The sequence below is a fragment of the Pelobates fuscus genome, chromosome 4 (genome assembly GCF_036172605.1).
Source record: "Pelobates fuscus isolate aPelFus1 chromosome 4, aPelFus1.pri, whole genome shotgun sequence".
In the NCBI taxonomy this organism is placed as follows: Eukaryota; Metazoa; Chordata; class Amphibia; order Anura; family Pelobatidae; genus Pelobates; species Pelobates fuscus.
The window spans coordinates 321,272,181-321,294,070 of NC_086320.1; the positions used below are offsets into that span (position 1 = coordinate 321,272,181).

A 21,890-nucleotide genomic window follows, 5' to 3' on the forward strand; every position below is an offset into this window, starting at 1 on the left:
CCATTCACTGCAATACATGGCATTTTACCTTGTTAAAACCTTTCAAGTTTTGTGCGGTTCTGAGACCCGCCAGTCAGGGTCAATATCGTTGTAGTCTTGTGTGTTTCGTTCAGAGTGGTTCTTATTCGTATGTACAGGTTGTGTTTACTAATGCGTCTAGTTTGGCATTTATCTGTCTTGGCAGCTGAAGCTTCGTGAGTCAGACCCTTTTAGTCATATATAGCTGCATTCCCTTCAGGTGATCCCCCCCAGTGAGGGCGATTTCCTTGGAGGTGTTTATAGTCTGGTTATAGTGCTCGTCTCTGGTGTGGGGTGGGTCCCTGGGGGGCCACCCGTCGGGTCGTGTGCTTTTGTTTGACTATGCGCCCCCCTAAGCTGTCGTAACCTTAAGTTAACTGCGTGGAATAACCTTATTTTGTTGCTCAGTAGGGTTGCTCTGGGTGGTTCCCTTAAGCTTGCTGGTGGGCGTGAAGGCCGGTTTGTTTGTCTGTTTTGGTGTATCGCCTGTCTGGTGAGTAGGGAGATGGGGGGGGGGGATATTGGACGGAACTATGGGACGAAGAATGGGGGGGAAGGGGGATAGGGTTATGAATCGTCGGGGCGCCCGGCGGGTAGTGGTCCCAGCACTCCTCTAATCCCTTGATCAGTCTGATTGGATTCAGTCTGTAATGTATGCCTCCCACGGTCGCCAGATTTTTTGGAATGTTTTTTCTGTGTTTCGTATTTGGGCTGTAAGTTTGTCCATCAGGTATGTGTCTTTAATTTTGACTATGACGTCGTTGTCAGTGGGGACTGTGGGTTTCAGCCACACCTGTGCGAGGGCTCTTCTTGCTGCCAGAGTGAGTTTATTCAGCAGTTGTTGTTCTTTCCTAGGGAGGCCGTCCGTTGGTCGGGACAATAGGATCGTCCAGGGGTCTAGGTCAATATGGTGTGTGAGGACATCTGTAATTAGTGACTGGATTCTTTTCCAGTATTTGGTAACTTCAGGGCATTCCCACCACATGTGAAGGAAGGTACCTTTACCTCTGCATCCCTTCCAACATGTGTCTGTCGTGGTTTTCCCCATTTTGTGTAGTTGAACAGGTGTGGTGTACCATCTCATAAGCATTTTATAAGATTGTTCTTGTTGTATTACACAGATCGATGTTTTAGCCGTCGCCTCCCATATATCTACCCAGTCCTCTCCCTCTATGGCCCCCCCCAGGTCTGCTTCCCATTGGTGTATGTATCTAGGGTCAGTATCCCCCTTTTCCGGGGCGCTGAGTTGCGCATAGATGGCCGTGATTAGCCCCTTTTGAATTGTTTCTTTATTACATAGTTGTTCATAAAATGTCATTGGGGCCTGGGCTGCTTTTTTTACTACAGGGTTGTTGGCGAAGTCGCGTAGCTGTACGTATCGGAAGAAGTCCTTGTTTGTTAAGGGTGCCATGGTTTTTAGAGTGTCAAAGGTTTTAAAGGAGTCACCGTCGTACATGTGCCTGTATCTTTGTATACCTGTGTTTTCTATCCCCCTAAAGTCTCGTGCGCTCAGCCCGGGTTCAAATGCTTTGTTCCGTAGATACGGAGTTAGCGGTGAGGGTGTGTGTTTTAGTGCATATTTAATAGCTGTAAGATCCCAAATCCTTATGGAGTTAAGGATTGCCGGGCAAGTGGTGCGTAGTGGAGGTCTGTCTTTTTTTGGTACCCATATCCAGAATTGTGGGAGGTCTGTACTCATTAGTTTCGTCTCTAGGTCTACCCACCTGTGTGAGCCCTCCGGTGTATGCCATGCTATTATTTGGGCCAGTTGCGCCACCAGATAATATTGGTACAGGTTTGGGAGTCCCAACCCGCCCCTTGATTTTGGTCTGTACAGGACATTTTGAGCGATCCTGTGCCTTTTCTGTGCCCAGATAAAGTCGTCTATGTGTCTCTGGAGCGTCAGTAGGTCTTGTTTAGTCACTTTAACCGGTAGTGCCTGGAACAGAAACAACAGTCGTGGGAGTAGTGTCATTTTGATTGCGTGCAATCTTCCAATCCACGATATGGGCTTTTCGTTCCATTTTTCCAGATCACGGCTAAGTGCCTGGATAGTGGGCGTGTAATTGGCGCTATATAGTTTCTCTGGTTCCGCCGTGAGGTTGACGCCGAGGTATTTGATGTCAGTTCTAGTGATTCTGAGGGGGTGGGTGGCTTTGAGGTAGTTAATCTCCTCCGTGTCCATTTCTATTGGCATGGCCACAGATTTATCTAGGTTAATTTTGTAACCCGAGACGCTTCCAGGAGGGTCACCAATCGGGGCAGGGATTCCCTTGGATTAGTTAGGGTGACCAGAACATCGTCCGCGTATGCGGAGACTTTGAATTCTGCTCCCCCTGCTTGTATGCCTGATATGTTCCTGTCTTCCCTTATTCTCTGCAGGAGAGGTTCCAGCGAGAGAACGAACAGCAGGGGGGAGAGGGGGCAACCCTGTCTGGTGCCGTTAGCGGGCGTGAATGGGACCGGGGCCGTTCCCGGTACGTTAGTCTGTGCTCTCGGTTCAGCGTACAGGGCTTTCACCCCTTTAACGAATGTTTCTGGCATGTGTATTCGGTCGAGCAGTGCGAAGAGGTAGTGCCATTGTACCCTGTCGAACGCCTTCTCCGCGTCCAGAGATAGGATCAGAGAAGGCGTCCGAGTCCTCACTGTGAACTGTACTTTTGGTTGTAAAATTTTCGGGGAACATAAAAAAAAAAAAAAAAACACAGCTCCACACGAAAAAGTTACCACACGTTATACATGATTATTTGTGAAAGTTATGTTCAATAATGTACCTTCTAGAATAGTGAATATTTCCATTTTAGAGTCATTCCATACTAAAAAGAAAAACATAATAACTGAACCTATGAACTTACCTGGTGTGGTTCATCCATTTCAGCTTCTCTAGAGATTTTCAATCTGACGTTTTGTTTGTAGTGCACTGTTCACTGCGCACATTGCACACACATTGCCAAAGCTGTATGGTAAAGCTTCAAGTTGCTCCAAAACCTGTGTAGGTTCACCCTCAGTTCCTTAGAATTTAGGGATGTCCCAGTACTGTCCTTTTGCAACATTGAAAAAATGGAGACCACAAGCGGTGATTTATTGATGAAATTAAAATCCTTGTACGAGCTATGTGGTTAATGTGCATTGCTGAATTCCAGTTGCACTAATTCCAAGATTGTATACATTTTTTCAGTTAGTGAGTGAATCCCTTAAAGGGCACCTGCCATGGTACCTGTAACTGTGCTCTTTTTAAAGAGTGTTGCATTTCAGCTACACCTTGTGCTAGCAGTTTTACTCTAAAAAGTATAGATTGGGAGAAAAACCTATTCAAAATAACTTCTTTGTCCCACCTGTCAGTCAATTATATGGCATAGATGCTTTGCCAAAGAATTGAGTGATAGGGAGAGCAGAAAATACCTCATATAGATAGTCCTTCTGCTCCCCAAGCATATAAACCACCGTCCATGCACTTTAAAATAAATATTTAAAAAATAAATCTATATAATTTTATATATAATATAAAGAACTGCATAAATCAAATTACCTTTCATTTAATCAATGGGAAGCATTTTCCTGCTCTTTTCTTCCATTTACGCAATTTTGGCCTATAATTTGCACTCCCATTGCCAATTTTCCACTGTTGCCTATTTAATGAATAAACCTACTATATGTTTTTACAGCAGGTAGCTTCCAAATAAATTGTAGACTTTAAACATTCAATACTGTAGCATGGTAGTACTACATTATATCTCTACAATACAGTTTTGAACAAATTAGCATAAATAATTATTTAATTATATTAATTGTAGAGCTCACAGTGTACTTTGGCTTTTCTGTTAATGAAATGCAAACTGTGTTTAAGTTCATTTTGAATCACTGCTTTATAGTGAGTATAACACATGAATTAATTCACAATAAGTAGAATCCAAGGGACAAGTGGAAACGGGAAAACTGTCGATAAAATGCATAATTTTAATGCATATAATAAACACAAAAATGTATTCACAAAACAAAATGTACACATTTCCTAAACCCAAAGAACTTGCCTTTCATTAAGTACAGAAATAAGCTCAACAGCTAAAGAAGATCATCGCTCTTAAAGAGAAGCATTGGGTGCAAATCGCCATTCTATACTTTCTCAAAATTTCTTTATTGAGATTTAGAGATTCCTATAATAAAAAAACGCATACTTTAGGGCTATAGTTGAAGTGCTGATTTTGATATACCCATTAAAATATTGACCTGCTACATAAATATATATCCTTATTAAGCTCAGCCAAACAGGTGAAGTTGAAGTTATATCACAATACAGCTGTTTAGCAAGTAGTTGCCTCACCCTCCCATTACATCAACTTCAGCTAGACTTCAGTGAGCATGATAGGAGTTACAGTCCAGCAGGCTAGGCAACTTCTTGCATGACTGTATAATTCTATGCTGCCACAATCAGCACTGCTTTATAGCTTGCAGTATGACAGCTTCAGGGAGGCTGCTTGTGGATTAGGTGACGCAGTTTCATTGTATATTACAAGCGAACAGAGGAGAGCGGCAACGTGGGCTAACCATTACACACCAATTTTTTTTTTTAGGGCAATTTTTTATATTTGTCCAATTTTTTCTTGGTTACTTTTTTGCACCCTAAACTTAATTTTCACTAATGCGTAATTTTTTTTGCCAATGCAATTGTTTTATGAATATTCCCACCACTTTTTCAGGCTTTTTTTCCACGACTGTAAATTAGCAGTATTCAGAAATTGAAAATTATTTTTGACATTATTTATTGGGTTTTTCAAGTCAGGTTGGGATACAGAAAAGAGAGAGGTGAGGGGAGGGGGGGGGGGGGGAGGTTTATCAGGCATCAAGTTACAATGTGTGACATATGCAATAACAGAGCGTTAGACCTGGCAGCAGGCCGGAGTTAAGCTCAGTGTTTTACTCGTAACCAATAAGCTGTCACCTCTCTGAGTCTTCCTGAGCGGGTCTTATTCAGAGGCTTGGGGTGTGGCCCATGTGTGCTATATGTAATATAGGTGAGCCTGTGATATGTAGGTGGTTGTGGTTGTACGTTGATACTTGGTAGAAGGTTATCGTCTAGCATAGAGGGAGGAGGTGAGTTCACCGTGTGTGGTAGGCTTTCGGATTCTCGACCTGGAGGGCTGTCAGAGATCTGGCGGAGTTCAGTCATGATATGTCGCAGTTAAGAGGGAAGGGGTGGAATGTCAGGGTCGGGGATTCAAACCATAGTGAGGGGTTGGGGGTAGCGGATGTGTCTACCAGGGGTCTCTTGGAAAGATAGGTATGGGGGGTCAAGCCTGTCCCCGTGCGGTATAAGACGTCCAGGGGTACCATAGAAGGGCACATTTGTCAGAGCGCTCCTGCAGGGACGCAGTTAGCATTTCCGTGTTATGGATTTCCTCTACCTTATCCACCCACTGTTGGTAGGTGGGTACTGTCTGGCTTTTCCAGTTCAGTGGGATGAGACTTTTTGCAGCGGGGAGCAGGTGTATTGTGAGCGATTTTTTTTTTTTTTTTGTATTGTTGTGTAGGTGTGGATGTGTGGTGAAGGAGCATCGGCAGTGGTTGCAATGGGAGGTCTGAGTCTGTGATTTCCAAGCGCCAGTACGAAACTATGCGGGGGCATGACCACCAGATGTGGAGGTTGGTGCCCAGGGCAGAGTTACATCTCCAGCATTCTCCAGAGGCTGTGTCGTGCATGTGTCTTAGTGCATCTGGGGTCCTATACCACTGTGTGAGTAGTTTATAGCTCATCTCTTGGTATTTGGAGCTAATGGAGCATTTGTGAGTTAAAAAGATTTCATCCCACTCCTGGATAGTCAAGTGCGTACCCGTCTCTCGTTCCCATTTTTCCGTGAACCCTAGTGAGCTTTCATTGCCCAGTGACAGTAGGCTTGTGTAGAGGTAGGATACCGCGTGTTCTAAGTGTTTTCTGTCCGTGCAAAGTCGTTCGAAGTCAGTCAATTGTCTGTGAATGTGGTCTTTACCTTGAAGGTTCGTGTAGTAAGTTTTCACCTGGTGGTAGTGGAACATGTCAAGTGGGGTCGGTCGCTGAGTCGTTGTGACGTCAGGTAGCGGTTTGAGGGCCCTATCAACAGTCCATTGGTGCAAGTAAATCCAGTCCGTCTGGTGGAAGTTCCGAAAGGCCGCGGGGGGGAGACCCCCCCGCTAGGTTTGGGTTATGCGTGATCGGGGTGAGCGGGTTAGGTGATGTGGTGAGTCGGTGTGTAAAGCGCAGCTTGCACCAGCCCCCGAGGGTGGCGTCGATGAGTGGGTTTTGGGTTCGGAGTTCCGCGTAGGTGAGCGAGCCAAGCCAAAGTCTGGCTGGGACTGCCCCATGTGCCTGCTGGACCTCCATGGACACCCACCTTTTAGTGCTTGGGCGTGCGTGCCAGTCCACCACCCTCTGCAGGTGTGCGGCCTGATAGTATTGCTGCACGGAGGACAGCCAGGCTCCCCCCGCAGTCTTCGGTCGTTCGAGTGTGGTCCTGCGTATGCGCGACGCGGAGCGGTTCCATATGAAGCTGCGGATTTCTCGTGTCAGGGTGCGGAAAAATTATTGTGGAAATTGAAAATTCTGTGAAAGCTTAAAGGACCACTATAGTGCCAGGAAAACACACTCGTTTTCCTGGCTCTATAGGGTCTCTAGGTCGCCCCCACCCTCAGGGCCCCCCTCCCGCCGGGCTCTAGGGGGTGTAAGGGGTTAAATTTACCTATTTTTCCAGCGCCGGGCGGGAGACTCTCCTCCTCCTATCCTCTTCCTTCTCGTCGTCATCGGCTGAATGCGCGGCACGAGCCGCGCGCGCATTCAGCCAGTCCATAGGAAAGCATTCTGAATGCTTTCCTATGGACGCTGGCGTCTTCTCACTGTGAAAATCCCAGTGAGAAGCACGGTAGCGCCTCTAGCGGCTGTCAATGAGACAGCTAGAGGCTGGATTAACCCTATTATAAACATAGCAGTTTATCTTAAACTGCTATGTTTATAGAAGAAAGGGTTAATCCTAGCTGGACCTGGCACCCAGACCACTTCATTAAGCTGAAGTGGTCTGGGTGCCTATAGTGGTCCTTTAAAGAATTTACAATTAAGAAAACCATCACTTTTTAGATCACTTTAATAAGTATTATCAAAATTATGATGAAATGTAACCACTACTTTTCAGAACACTTTGATAAATATTCCCTTATGTGTCTACTCGGGTGACCTTCTAATGCAGGTTGCTTTGCTTTTAGCCCTTCAGGTCACTCGGTGCTATCAATGTATTTTTCTAGAATGGGGACATGGCTAAGATATGAGTATGCAAAACATGCAGCATATTAATGAGGCTAAAATCCATCAAATGAATTAGCGCGGTATTGATGCCGGAATTTTCCTTTTAACAGATCTGTACTGGCCCATTAATGTTTAATCAAGATTTAACAGCCTTCCCTTGGTTACAGGAGGCCTTGTTTCAAATCTCTATGAATAAAAGCAATATTCCCTGTGTATTCTTCTATATTTTATTTTATATGACATCATGACATTGAAACATTTAAATAATAAACAGTGCTCTGGCAGTGGTTTAAAATATGTCACAAAGCGAAGTTTTATCAATGCAGTACTAATGTTTTTTGCTAAAATGAACAAAGCCTTTAAATGCACCAGACACAGTAGGAGAAAGCAATGCCATAAAAATGTTTGACTAAGACAAAATCCTCTGTACAGTGGTGCAGGAACAAATCCATTAGATGCTTCTCATCTTTTTTTTAAAAAGGATGCTGTGTGCAGTGATGTATGAATGCCTTATGATGTGTATATACGTTTTTATCGTTTTAGTTAAAAAAGGCACTTTGTTGTATTTTTTTCCCTATCTCTATTATAAGATCTGCTGGAGTTTGCAAAGCCCTTTTTGGTGTTAGATGAAATTCCTGAAGCCCAGCGTCTAGATTTGTATAAAGCGATGTGTGAAATATTATACGATGTTCAGACAGTTGCTCTGCTACAATCCATGGTAAGATCACTCCATCACTTTTTATCAGCTTCAGACAAATTCCCTTATCTCATAAAGCACCAGTCTTATAAACAATTACTATATCTTTATTCCATTGAACTGATGGTAGAAGCATTAAATAAAATGACCGTTAAATGTACAGTTACCCCCTACATAATATTTTATGGATACACAGACAGGCAATAAAAGCATTTTGGCATCATCAAGGCAACAGAAAATTGCATTAGGCTTGTCAGTAAAAGCAAAAAAATGAAAGAAACCACTGTGGTACTCTGCACATAAGGCCAAAATCGTAAAAAACTAACAGTTAGCATTTAGTAATTATACAAAAAAAAAAAAAAAAGTGAGGAAGACAGAATGCTCTATAAGATTAGGCAGAAAGAGGCTAAGCAAGTTATAAGAGCTTCCAAATCACACACAGAAGAGAAAATAGCACAGTCAGTAAAAAAAAAGGGGACAAAACATTTTTTTAGATACATAAAATGAGAAAAGGAAAGTAAAACAAGGATTAGTTAGATTAAAAACAAAAGTAGGAATGTATGTAGAAGACGATAAAGGTCTAGTTGATTGCCTCAATGAATATTTTTGTTCAGAATTTACAGATGAAAATGAAGGAAATGGGCCTCAGTTAGGAAAAAGGACAAATGAGTAATTTGTTTCATGTGAGTTTACAGAGGAAGAGGTTCTATTTCAACTGTAAAAGGTAAAATACACCCAAAGTTATTAAACGAGCTTAGTGCTGTACTATCAAAACCATTAACAGATTTATTTAAAAAATCATTGTTAACAGGAGTAGTCCCAGAAGATTGGAAGTTAGCTAATGTTGTGCCCATTCACAAGAAAGGTCGTAGGGAGGAGTCGGGCAACTATAGGCCAGTAAGCCTTACTTCAGTAGTGGGGAAAATATAGGAAACCATGTTAAAGGATACAATTGTTGAACATCTAAAATAACATGGATTTCAAGTTCAGAGACAACATGGGTTTACTTCAGGGAGATCATGCCAAACTAATCTTATTGATTTTTTTTGATTGGGTAACTAAAATAATAAGGTGGTGCAATAGACATTGCTTACCTAGATTTCAGTAAGGCTTTTGATACAGTTGCACATAGAAGGCTTATCAATAAACTGCAATCTTTAAGTTTGGATTCCAATATTGTTGAATGGGTAAGGCAGTGGCTGAGTGACAGGCAACAGAGGGTTGTAGTCAATGGAGTATATTCGAAGCATGGTCTTGTCACCAGTGGGGTACCTCAGGGATCTGTACTTGGACCCATTCTCTTTAATATTTTTATTAGTGACATTGCTTATGATACTAAGATATGTAACAGGGTTGATGTTCCAGGAGAGATAAGCCAAATGGCAAATGATTTAGGTAAACTAGAAAAATGGTCAGAGTTGTGTCAACTGACATTTAATGTGGACGAGTTCACGATAATGCATCTTGGACGTAAAAACCCAAGGGCAGAGTACAGAATATTTGATAGAGTCCTAACCTCAACATCTGAGGAAAGGGATTTAGGGGTGATTATTTCTGATAACTTAAAGGTAGGCAGACAATGTAATAGAGCATCAGGAAATGCTAGCAGAATGCTTGGTTGTATAGGGAGAGGTATTGGCAGCAGAAAGAGGGAAGTGCTCATGCCATTGTACAGAACACTGGTGAGACCTCACTTGGAGTATTGTACGCAGTACTGGAGACTGTATCTCCAGTGTGGCTCACTGTAGTAGTCGGAACGATGGGACCTCAGATCCCAATCCTCGTGCATGGTGCTAAATGTCAAACTATCATGATGATGCAATGTCGACATTCTCACAGAGGCTAACACTTTACTGTTGATATTGTGATCTTCTTTTATTACAATGTAAACACTCATTAATGCAAATGTATTATTTACCTTTGCTGTATCAATTCTTCATGAATAGAAATATGGATTATATAGTAGTGTGCATTCTTAAATTGTTTTTTGTGCACAGAGATAACAATCCCACTTGATCCCTCTGTTTGCTGGGTATATTCACAGATAACACCACCTGGAGCCACCAACACCTTATCTCACATATAATGACAGCTGCTCACGTTAGTGCTCTCCTGGGCTCCATGGTAATAGATAAAATCTGCAAAATCGGTGTGTATGAGGAAATGGTCAACATGATGTTAGGGACTAGTGACAAATATGAAACAATCTGGTATGGTTGGATGGCTTATATGGCAGGCAAGAAGGGACCACCCCACTACCCCAGGGCACAGCAATTTCTCTAATAAGAAGTCGAGAGATGCTTTAGTTCACCATCCTGTTATCTCCCTCTTAGTTTTTTTCTTTTGTTGTCTTTGGTTCCTCTTCCGTTTGTTGGTCATTTCATTATTGTGCATCACATGCCGTGTCAACCAGGGCCCTGGTACTGGAGTTCCAGGTTGGTGCTGTGTCACCCACTTGTAAGTGAACAATGGCTAACAATGTTCCATAATGGAGTGACATCTGTGATCAATTTGCCTGCTTTTTACAGATCTTTAAATGCTCAAAAATGTGTATATGTAAACTTTAAAACTAAACATTCAAAAAAAGTAGATTTTTAAAATCATGATTTGTGAATTATTTGACACTAATCGTGTAATATCAAACATGACTTCTAAACCAGTAGAAAAACACGAGATTGCTGTATTAAAGACTGTGTAACAGTCAGCATGACTTTTCTTAGATCATGTGATTTAGTCATACATAATCACACTTGGATTCCATCATTATGCCTAAAATTGTGTCCCAAAAAAACATATTTGCTTGATAAAAACTGTAAATAAAATAGTGCATTAAGACCCTTGCCTTATTAACTTGAAGGCTTACTCCAACTATTATTAACTTAAAGGGAACTCTCAGCCAATGAATGTGTGTCTGCTAAGAAATTAACACGGGACTGGCCAATGGCACTGCCAGACATGGAGTTACACCTCCAGAAGGTGACATATTTGTCTCTGTATGTACAGAGTTTAATATGGAAAGGCTGGACTAACAGACTCCCAGTACCATAACCACTTAAAAACACTAATGTGGCTGTAGTACTTGAAGTTACTCTTTAATTAGTAATCATGATAATACGTGTGCACATGAGACCCATAAACTGTCCATGTTTACCAAAACCATTAGTACTGAAAAATGTACTTAAGCAATTGGAGTAAACACATATGTCTGACCTCCTTCTCAGTGCAAAGTGATTTAAAAACACATTATACATACTGACGGCAAACTTTTGTGCCCACAGCTCCAAATTGTTAAGCGCTTGGTCAGGCAAGAGATAAAATATAAAATTAAACACTAGCATTCTTCTCAATGACAAAGTGGTACCTGGACGTGCTCGTTTATAATTTGTTGACTGTTGTTTTACAACCTCTTAGTAACAACCCCACAGAATTTATACAAAACGCAAAAAATTTAAATTATAGATCAGATCAATATAAAAAAATATACTTCTCAAATATTTATTTAAAACATAGGAAGACACCTGAGAGAACAAGATCATAATGCTGCAACCTTGTTTCAATCAATATTGCTATTAATATAAACTTGAAAGAAACGACAGAACAGAAAATGAAATAAATTTTAATACTGGGCAGAATAGCTGTTTTTGTCTTTTACTATTCCTATAGGAAAGTGGGGCAGATCTTGTTATTTTATCTAGAAAATTTCTATATTTTCTGTAAATCTGATCAATTAGCTTTTTTAGCTGTTTTAAAACATCTCTGTTGTGGGACACTGAAGGGAGCAGACGCATGTCGGACAAGCTCCCATTACACATACGGCAAATACACGATTACAGGCGACTTCTTACCCTCACACCACTGGGGACTGGGCCCAACAACTCCCGAGATGGGAAAAAAGGCAACAAAACTCAGAACCCTTGCGGGGGAAGGCTCCAGAAGCATTTGCGACCTACTGCAGCAACCGCGGCCTAGGCCCAAAATGGCGTCGCCAGCGGACTCAACCTGCCCCTCCTCCGAAGATGAAATTCTCGATGCCCCAGACGAATTCCCGAGATCGGAGGGCTCAAAAGTATCCTCGCTGAAGGAAGACCTTCAAGCCCCAGCAACCAAGGGTGATATTCAAGCACTGATGAACAACATCAGAGCCTTCTTTAACGCAGACCTAGACATCATCAGGGAGGACATTTCTATGGTCACGGCCAGAGTGCAAAATGCAGAGAAGTCTGTCTCCTCCATAGCCCAACGCCAAACACGCGAAGCAGAGCAGATCCTGCAACTCCAGACTGCACAACATGCCGCCCAACTCCAAATGGAGGCGATGGAAGACGCGAGAAGGCGCACAAACCTCAAAATTAGAGGCATTGCGGAGTCAGTCGACGACCAAGAACTGCCGCATTTTCTACGCCGCCTATTCGCAGCCCTATTCCAACAACGGGTAGCCAAAAACATACAATTGGATGGCTGCTACAGACTAGCCACATCAGCTAGAGCCCCGGCTGGGGTACCTCGAGATATGATGGTACGTTTCCTTATGCTCAGAGACAAGTTGGCAGTCCAACGAGAGACTAGAAACAACGCACCTTACCACTTCGAAGATATGCAGCTCCATTTCCTGCAGGACCTATGCCGCTCCACCCTTACCTGGAGAAGATCCCTCCAACGTGTCACGCAAGCACTGAGATCGGCAGGAATCACCTACAAGTGGGGGCCCTTACGAACCCTGATAGCCACAAAGGACAGCAAAAACCACACTCTCTCTTCGGCAGACAAAACTGCAGCTTTCCTGCAAAAGCTGGGTATAGCCCGGCCGGAGACAACCAACTTGGGACACACAGACACTTGGGACGTTTCCGCGATTGTTCCGTTTATCCCCCGAGCTGGGACCGACACAGGCTGAAACCGCAGGGGACACTTGGTGGCGAGAAAGTCGCAGACAGAGAACCGCATAGTTGTACCCTCTAGTTGCCCATATATCTAGTTTAGCGTTGAACCCTTCAGTTTAATCGTTTGCTCCCGACAGCATCATGCCGGCCTCTATAACACCTTAGCCGGTGCCCCTCCCCCCCCCCGCTCAGGGGTTAATGAGCAACACCCTACAACATATATAGCAATCACAATCACCAATACGACCAAGATAGACCATAATAATACTTATATCAGCACAGGTACCCCTACACAAAGGTACTCCTAAAATGTTTTTAAACGCTGCCTGTTATCAGCATATCTAGTCCTTAAATGTCCCTGAGTTATATGTTCGCATACATATTCCTACAATGTTCCCAATATCAAACATTAGCAGCATACGTACTCCTTAAATGTTACTACAGCCCAGTAGCACCAGCAAAGGTATTCCTCACATGTTTAAAAGGGACACTCCAGGCACCCAGACCACTTCTGCTCATTGGAGTGGTCTGCGTGCCAACTCCCACTACTCTTAACCCTGCAAGTGTAATTATTGCAGTTTTTCATAAACTGCAATAATTACCTTGCAGGGTTAACTCCACCTCTAGTGGCTGTCTACTAGACAGCCACTAGAGGTCACTTCCAGGTCCATAGCACAGGAAACCTGTGCTAGAGTGTCGCTGGACGTCCTCGCGCTGTGTGGACCTCCAGCGTCGCTCAAAACCCCATAGGAAAGCATTGAAATCGGCCGGTGGGCGGGATCAGTCTCGCCATGGACGCAATGGACAGGAGGAGCGTCGCGGAGGAGGAGACAGCGGCGAGGGACATCGCCGCTGCCTCAGGTAAGTGACTGAAGGGGTTTTCACCCCTTCAGTAACCGGGGATTGGAGGGTGGGAGGGAGAGGGACCCTCCAGTGCCAGGAAAACTGATCGTTTTACTGGCACTGGAGTTTCCCTTTAAGGTCGGACATTGTCGACATACTTAACCCTTAAATGTCCTCAAACCATAAGCTATCACCATTTAGAACCCACACATGATCTTACAGTCAGGTATTATTGGCATATATAATTAACTGTGCTTCAACTCGTGTTTTATCAACATATATACGCCTTGCATGCTTTTAGATTCATATATCATCAGCATACGTTCTTTAGTTTCTTTGTAAATGTTTCTATAGGCATGTACTAACAGCACAGATACTCCTTACCTGTTCATAAAGCGGCATATTATTCGCATGTATAATCCTTAAAAGCTGCTGAGTTAAGTGTCATCAGCAACTGCATTCCTTAAATGTTTTTAAAGTCATGCTTTATCAGCATATATACTCCTTACAAGTTTTTAAACTTGTGTAACATCAGTGATGTGCACCTTACATGTTCGAAATGTCCTACACCCTAAGCATATGCAAGCCTCAAATGTTTTCAAAAAACATATGTTGGTAGCATATATATTCCTCAACTGCTCTACCAGTCATGTAATGTCAGCATGCATAATCCTTTTCATGATTCCAAAAAAAAATGGTGCAGCTTCTTATAACATGTTACTGGAATTTCACTTGAAATGTTTTGATGAGTTGTTTATAACATGTCGATGCTACAATATGATGCTATTTGCACCTCAAAAATAAAGAATTGAAAAAAAAACATCTCTGTTGCAAGGATCTGTGTACCCTTCTTGTTGTAATGTCTTTTAAAAGTTTTTTTTATTTTTTTTTCAGCTTGGAATTGATTACAAATTTTGATTTGAGCAATTGCTGCAAAGCTGGAGGGCCTTCCTCTTAGGACCCTCTGAAAAAAAAAATATAGAATAACGTAAGCTGTAATTGCCTGCAGTTGTTCTAAAATTGGCATTCAACAGAAACATACACTATTTAATAGCGTCTTGTTATACTAGTACTGCATCTGTTTTTTAAAAAGCTCTTGTACCCCAGAGCATGTTCTAGTACCATAAACCAAATCCGTAACTGGTTAATTTGTATTTATTTATAAAATATATTATACCAGGATGGATACATTGAGATTGTTTTCAAGTATGTCCTGGGTCCACAAAATATTGCATTGTTACAATAGGATACAATTGTTACAATAGGATACAATATTACAAAAAATACAATATACAAAGTGTGTGTGTGTGAGATATATATATATATATATATACACATATACATACACACATTAATACATAACAGGTAATAAATATATTTAACCATGACAGGTGTATTCTGTGCTGAGGTATATTGCCATAGATCTCTTAAAAGATTTTAGATTGAATGAAGATTTGACTGTGTCCCTGAGGTTATTCTATAATTGCGGTGCTATGTAGGAAAAGGAGGATCGAGCCACTTTATTTTTGTATTGAGGGATGCTAAATATCGTGCTAGTACTGGATCGGAGGTTATAGGAGGTGGGAACAGCTGGGGAGAGCATTCTACTCAGGTAGTGTGGGAGCTTCCCAGAAATGCTCTTATGCACAAGGCTGGAAAGCCATTATTACGCATCTTCATGGAATTCACTCCTACTTTTGTGATTTAACATTCAAAGGACCAACACATTAGTAAAAATCCATGTCTCTAATAAAAATTATTGAAAAGGTATTGTATTGTGTATATACCATGTGAAAATAAATATTAAACAAAAATTTACTTCAGTCTTTTGGCACTGAGGTCTGTTATATATTTTATGCTCTACTGCAGCGACACAAACTACCTCTGGTTGCTTAAGGCCATAATTATTGCTTTCCCCCCAGTTGTATCATTGCCTTTGTGCAGTTTAAATGTAGCTAATTGTATTGCCTTCTGCTCTGTCAAGCAGAGAACTATCTGTACACAGAGATCATATGCAATCTTTTCCCCCTCAGCACTGACTAATGATGAGTACATGATTATTTTCACTCTTGCCTTGATAGGTAGACGAGATCTGTTCAGGCTACAAGCCCAGTTTGACAGCCTTGGATGAGTTAAAGTCTTCTCAAAGGAAACAAGCACAGATCATTCTGCATTTTGCAGGATACAATATTCAGAATGGAAATTTTATACAACCAGCCAAGAAGGATGTGCTTGCAGCCTTGCATATCCTCCTGAGTTCTCTCAATGGTAATTTTTTAACCTCCTTTATAAATATACTGCCAAAGGCTGATTTTACTTAATGTCTCATTTTTTGCAGTACATTTTACGTCAAGTTTTATAAATGTGTTGTGTATGTTGCTTTCTTCCCAAGCTGACAAGTTGTTAATGTGTCTGCATAAATCTTCCAGATCCTGTACACTGCTTTGGTACCATTTTAACATTCATTATGAGTGCTATCTCTATGCCACAGCTTACTTTATCGATACTTGTGATCCGTATTTTAGAATTGATTTTGTTTGTTGGGGAGATGCTGTAAAGTGGCACAAACATTTTTTATTGATGTTTTGGTAGCTTTTTTTTTCTTTTACTGTACAGTGCTCAAGAATAATCAATACTTTCAGAAGGAAAAATACAAGTATAAAACATTTAAACAGTGTTATAGCTGGCACAATAAAAGTGGGAGTTTAAAAAAATCAAGGTGATCAATAATAATCATCTGTTTATGGTCTGTTTCGCCTTTGATAATGGTAAGCTTACCTTTGGGGCAATCAGTGAAACGTGTTCACATCATAAATAAGAGTTCCAGCATAGTAAAAGAGAGACGTGATGCAACAGAAACAGACTCCTAATGCCAAACATGAGAAATTGTTTTTGTTTCATAGAAACAATAGCCAGTAATTTATACATGACAGGCTGAGAATCAAGGGAATTGTAGCTGTAGTACCAAAGGGTAGCCATTCTTGGTAATAAGGAAAATGTTTTCATACTTACCGTACTTTCTTTTCCTGATCAGAAAAGAAAAGAACTCTGAAACTGGTATAAATTGATGCTCCCCCTTCCCATCAGGCAGTCCTTGTAACTAACTTCACAACTTATAGTATATAGGTGGGAACGTAATGCTGCCATGAATAATGATCAGGAAAATAATATTACGGTAAGTATGAAACAATTTTCCTTATTCCAGATCAATCATGGCAAAATTTACTCATGGGTAATACCCAAGCAATATATATATATATATATATATATATATATATATAGAGGGAGAGACAGAATTAAAAAAAACACCTAATAGTTATAAAAAAAACATTATTAAGCTGCATTAACCTTAGAAGACTTTAAAAAGCCAAACAAGTAATCAATAGGATATTGTCATAACATCTGTTCAAGTTAATTTACGCTAGAGGCTGCTAGGTCAGCAACCCCCTGGCATTCAAATGTCTGAAGTATCCTGAATAAATATAGAGCCAGATAGGAAATAAGGCCATGATAGCCAAACCTAAGAAGGAACAAGGCTAGACTAATACAAGACAAACTCTCATAAGAAATAAGGAACCCATCATGTTATGGATAAAAAAAAAACCTCCATGAAACCCAGACACGGTCTAGAAATTATAGATCTAATATGTCAACAATAGAAGATAATGTCATTCTCTGATATAAATTAAAAACCAAATGGATGGCATCATCAAATCAGAACCTTGACAAAAGCATAACTTCCAGAGATCATACTGGAACAAGCAGATATTGTTGGATGAGAACAGTCACACCGTGCTATTAAACAGGGGGAGAATTACACTGAGAATCTGTCAGGGTACCTGAGGCCTCTACCTCTAAGGGAGGTAGAGACTTGGTGGTTTATCCGTCCAGGCGAGCTGTTTCCTCCGTTCCTCGCGGTTCATCCAGTCACTTAAACACCGGCCGCGAGGAATCCACGTCCTTTTCTAGCAGGACGCTCAATACGTGACGTCATGACGCTATCACGAGCGACCTGTCACTCAAGTGTCCGATATCCAATCGGTACTTGTCAGAGGCGTGATTACCATCCAGAGCCAGGGTATTTAAGCTTACTTCTCACTTCAGCTCATTGCCCTGTCGTGGTTCTAGCTTGTCTAGTCACTCAGCGCTCTGGTATTCTTGTTTGCTCTATTGGTTTTGACTCGGCTCGTTGTACTACCCTGCTTCTCTGTTATCCCTTGACCCGGCTTGTCTCTCGCTTATCTGTCTTCTCGTTCCCTCGACCTCGGCTTGTCTCTGACTATTCTCTATTACTCTCGGTACGTTAGTCCGGCCATTCTAAGGCCCGGTATACGTACCTTTCCTCTCTTTGTACTCTGCGTGTTGGATCCCTGTCCCGATCCTGACATTACGACAGGGCCAATGGATCCTGCAGGTACAAACAGTCAGCTTGGTTCTTCGGATCCCAGGTTTGACGCCATGGAGCATAGGATGGATCAGATGGCTTTAGCACTACAGGCACTTTTGTCTCGTGCTAGTAATCCACCTGAGGAGACACGTACTCCTTCTATTTCTCCTGCAGTCTCAGGTCTAGAGGTAGCCACTGTAGGTGCTTCTTCCCGTATTACCCCACCAGTACGTTATGGCGGGTCACCGGAAAAGTGTCGTGGCTTTCTAAACCAGATTAGCATCCATTTCGAATTACAACCCCGCTCTTACCCTACTGATAGAGCGAAGGTTGGATTTATTATCACTCTACTCATTGAAAAAGCTTTGAGATGGGCCAATCCTTTATGGGAGAATGATAACCCACTAGTCTATAATTATAATGCCTTTGTAGCTGCGTTTAGAAGAACTTTTGACCCCCCTGGTAGGAAGGTCAATGCAGCTAGATTACTGTTGCGCCTTAGACAAGACAATCGAACACTTGTGGATTATGCACTAGAGTTCAGGTCCTTGGCGTCAGAAGTTAAGTGGAACGAACAGGCTTATATAGATGTGTTTCTGAATGGGTTATCAGATGTAATCCTTGACGAGGTCGCTACTAGAGAACTCCCTGAAAATTTGGAGGATTTAATTTCTTTTATATCTCGTATTGATGAACGCTTAAGAGAGAGGCTGAACACTCGAGATAGGACCCGTAGACCCTCCTTTAAACTAGCGCCTACTTTTCAAATTTCTGAGTTCGAGGACTTACGTATTCCTGAACCTATGCAGATAGGCAGTACTCATCTCACAGAGAGTGAGAGACAGTACAGGAGAAGGGAGGGCTTATGTATGTATTGTGGAGTCAGGGGTCATTTACGCCTAAACTGTCCCAATCGTTCGGGAAACGCTCGCACCTAAGTTCCTCTAGAGGACAGGTCTTGGGTGTTTCTACTTTGTCCTCTATTCACAACTACAAAGAGCTCAGACTTCTGTTACCCGTTTCTTTAAAGTGGGAGAAGGGAGTAGTTAAGACTATGGCACTAATCGATTCTGGAGCTGCTGAGAGCTTTATAGATCAGGGTTTTGCTGCCAAGCATGCTATTCCATCCCAGTTAAAGGAGACACCACTGGCCGTTGAGGCCATCGATGGTAGACCGTTACTTGAGCCTGTTATTTTCCATGAGACCATACCGATTAACTTAACTGTTGGCATCCTACATAGAGAAGACATATCCTTACTGCTCATTTCTTCTCCGTCTATTCCCATAGTGCTGGGGTACTCCTGGTTGAGGAGACATAACCCTATTATTAATTGGGAGTCAGGGGAGATAGTTTCGTGGGGACAGAATTGTCAAGAGAAATGCTTGCGGAAAGTCTCACCTCTCGGCTTAACCAATACAGCGGCTAACTCTGATAATCCTACAGAGACACAAATTCCGTCTCAGTATCTAGATTTAAAGGCTGTATTTGACAAAAAGAAAGCCGATACCTTACCCCCACACAGGTCTTTTGATTGCAAAATTAACCTACTCCCTGGTACCATGCCGCCCAGAGGTCATGTATACCCGTTATCTACGAAAGAGAACTCAGTTCTAGAGGAGTATATTCACGAAAATTTAGACAAGGGATTCATTAGAAGGTCCTCCTCCCCTGCCGGGGCTGGATTTTTTTTTGTTAAAAAGAAGGATGGTTCTTTGAGACCTTGTATTGATTATCGAGGCCTAAATAAGATAACCATTAAAAATGCCTACCCAATCCCCTTGATTACCGAACTCTTCGATCGTTTGAAGGGCTCTACAATTTTCACCAAGTTAGACCTCAGAGGGGCATATAACTTGGTGAGAATCCAGCAGGGACATGAGTGGATGACGGCATTCAATACTCGATATGGTCACTATGAATATACTGTTATGCCTTTTGGGTTATGCAATGCACCAGCTGTATTCCAGGATCTGATAAATGAGGTTCTTAGGGAATTTCAGCAAGATTGCGTCATTGTATACCTAGATGATATACTCATTCATTCTAGTGACATTGAGATTCATCACAAGCAAGTCAGGAGGGTTTTGCACAAGCTTCTCCAGCATGGCTTGTACTGCAAGTTGGAGAAATGTAGCTTTGATCAAACCCAGGTAACCTTTCTCGGCTATGTGATCTCGGGGGAGGGATTTAAGATGGATCCGGATAAGCTCCAATCCATTCTAGAGTGGCCTTTACCCAAAGGTCTTAAAGCCGTACAGAGATTTATTGGTTTTTCTAATTATTATAGGCGCTTTATTAAGGGCTATTCTTCCATTATCGCACCTATCACTAACATGACCAAACAGGGGGCTGATACTAAGAATTGGACTACTGAAGCTCTTCTGGCGTTCAAAACTCTCAAGGAGCTTTTCGCTTCCGCTCCAATTTTAGTTCACCCCGACACTTCTCTGCCTTTTCTACTTGAGGTAGACGCATCAGAGACTGGTTTAGGTGCTGTCCTATCTCAAAGGTTGGGTGTTGATAAACCATTACATCCATGTGGATTTTTCTCTAAAAAATTGACCGGTACTGAGAGCAGGTATGACATTGGTGACAGAGAATTACTAGCGGTTATCAAGGCTTTGAAAGAGTGGAGACATTTATTGGAAGGTACTTTACATCCTGTTACCATTCTGACAGACCACAAAAACTTGTCTTATATCGGAGAGGCCAAGCGTCTGTCCTCCAGGCAGGCTCGTTGGTCATTGTTTCTTACCCATTTCAATTACGTTCTGACTTACAGACCTGGGTCAAAGAATTCTAAAGCCGATGCGCTATCTCGCCAATATGAGCCCTCTGCCTCAGTTGAACCACTGTTGTCCTCCATTGTACCCAAATGCAATATTATTGCTAATACCAGTCTCAAAATTCATTCTCCGCTACTTGACCAGATCTTGAAGTCACAACATCTAGCTCCTGGAAACACTCCTGAGGGAAGAAACTTTGTTCCTCCTGAATTTCAACTAGAGCTCTTACAATGCTTTCACGAAAGTAAATTAGCTGGTCATCCTGGTATTCGCAAGACATACTCTCTGATATCCAAGGATTTCTGGTGGCCTTCACTTCGAAAAGATATTGAGGAGTTCGTCGCAGCTTGTGAGACTTGTGCCAAGACTAAACTACCTCATGCATCTCCATGTGGCCTGTTACACCCCTTGGACATTCCTGTGAAACCTTGGTCCTGTTTGTCCATAGACTTTATCGTTGATTTGCCTGCTTCCAAGAGACAGACTGTTATTCTCACGGTGGTGGATAGATTTACTAAGATGGCCCATTTCGTGCCATTACCTAAACTTCCGACTTCTCCTGAATTGGCGGAGATTTTTGCGAGAGAGGTTTTTCGCCTACATGGGATTCCTTCAGAGATTGTTTCTGATAGAGGTTCTCAATTTGTCTCACGTTTCTGGAGATCCTTTTGTTCTCAAATGGGCATCAAATTGAACTTCTCCTCTGCCTATCACCCTCAGTCTAACGGAGCTGCTGAACGTACTAATCAAAAGATCGAACAGTATCTACGTTGCTTTGTTTCCGAACACCAGGACGATTGGGTCGGTCTGATTCCTTGGGCGGAGTTCGCACACAATAACCTTGTTTGCGATTCAACTCGCTCTAGCCCTTTCTTCATGAACTATGGCTTTCATCCTTCGATTTTTCCTTCGGTTTCCTCTTCTCAGGGGATACCGTCGGTTGATGATCATGTCGCCAACCTGAAGAAATTATGGGATCAGACTCGGCAAATTCTATTACATAGTTCCTC

At 42.1% G+C, this 21,890-nt stretch overlaps 1 protein-coding gene across 1 annotated transcript in view; it reads left to right on the plus strand.

Annotated features, from left to right (window-relative positions):
* The window catches only part of GSDME (gasdermin E), a 116,038-nt gene that overhangs the window by 80,712 nt on the left and 13,436 nt on the right, over nucleotides 1-21,890 (plus strand). Inside the window, exons 7-8 of the mRNA XM_063452369.1 lie at nucleotides 7,876-8,003; nucleotides 15,787-15,973. Of these exons, the coding sequence (XP_063308439.1) occupies nucleotides 7,876-8,003; nucleotides 15,787-15,973 (315 nt within the window). The remainder of the gene's footprint in view (nucleotides 1-7,875; nucleotides 8,004-15,786; nucleotides 15,974-21,890) is intronic.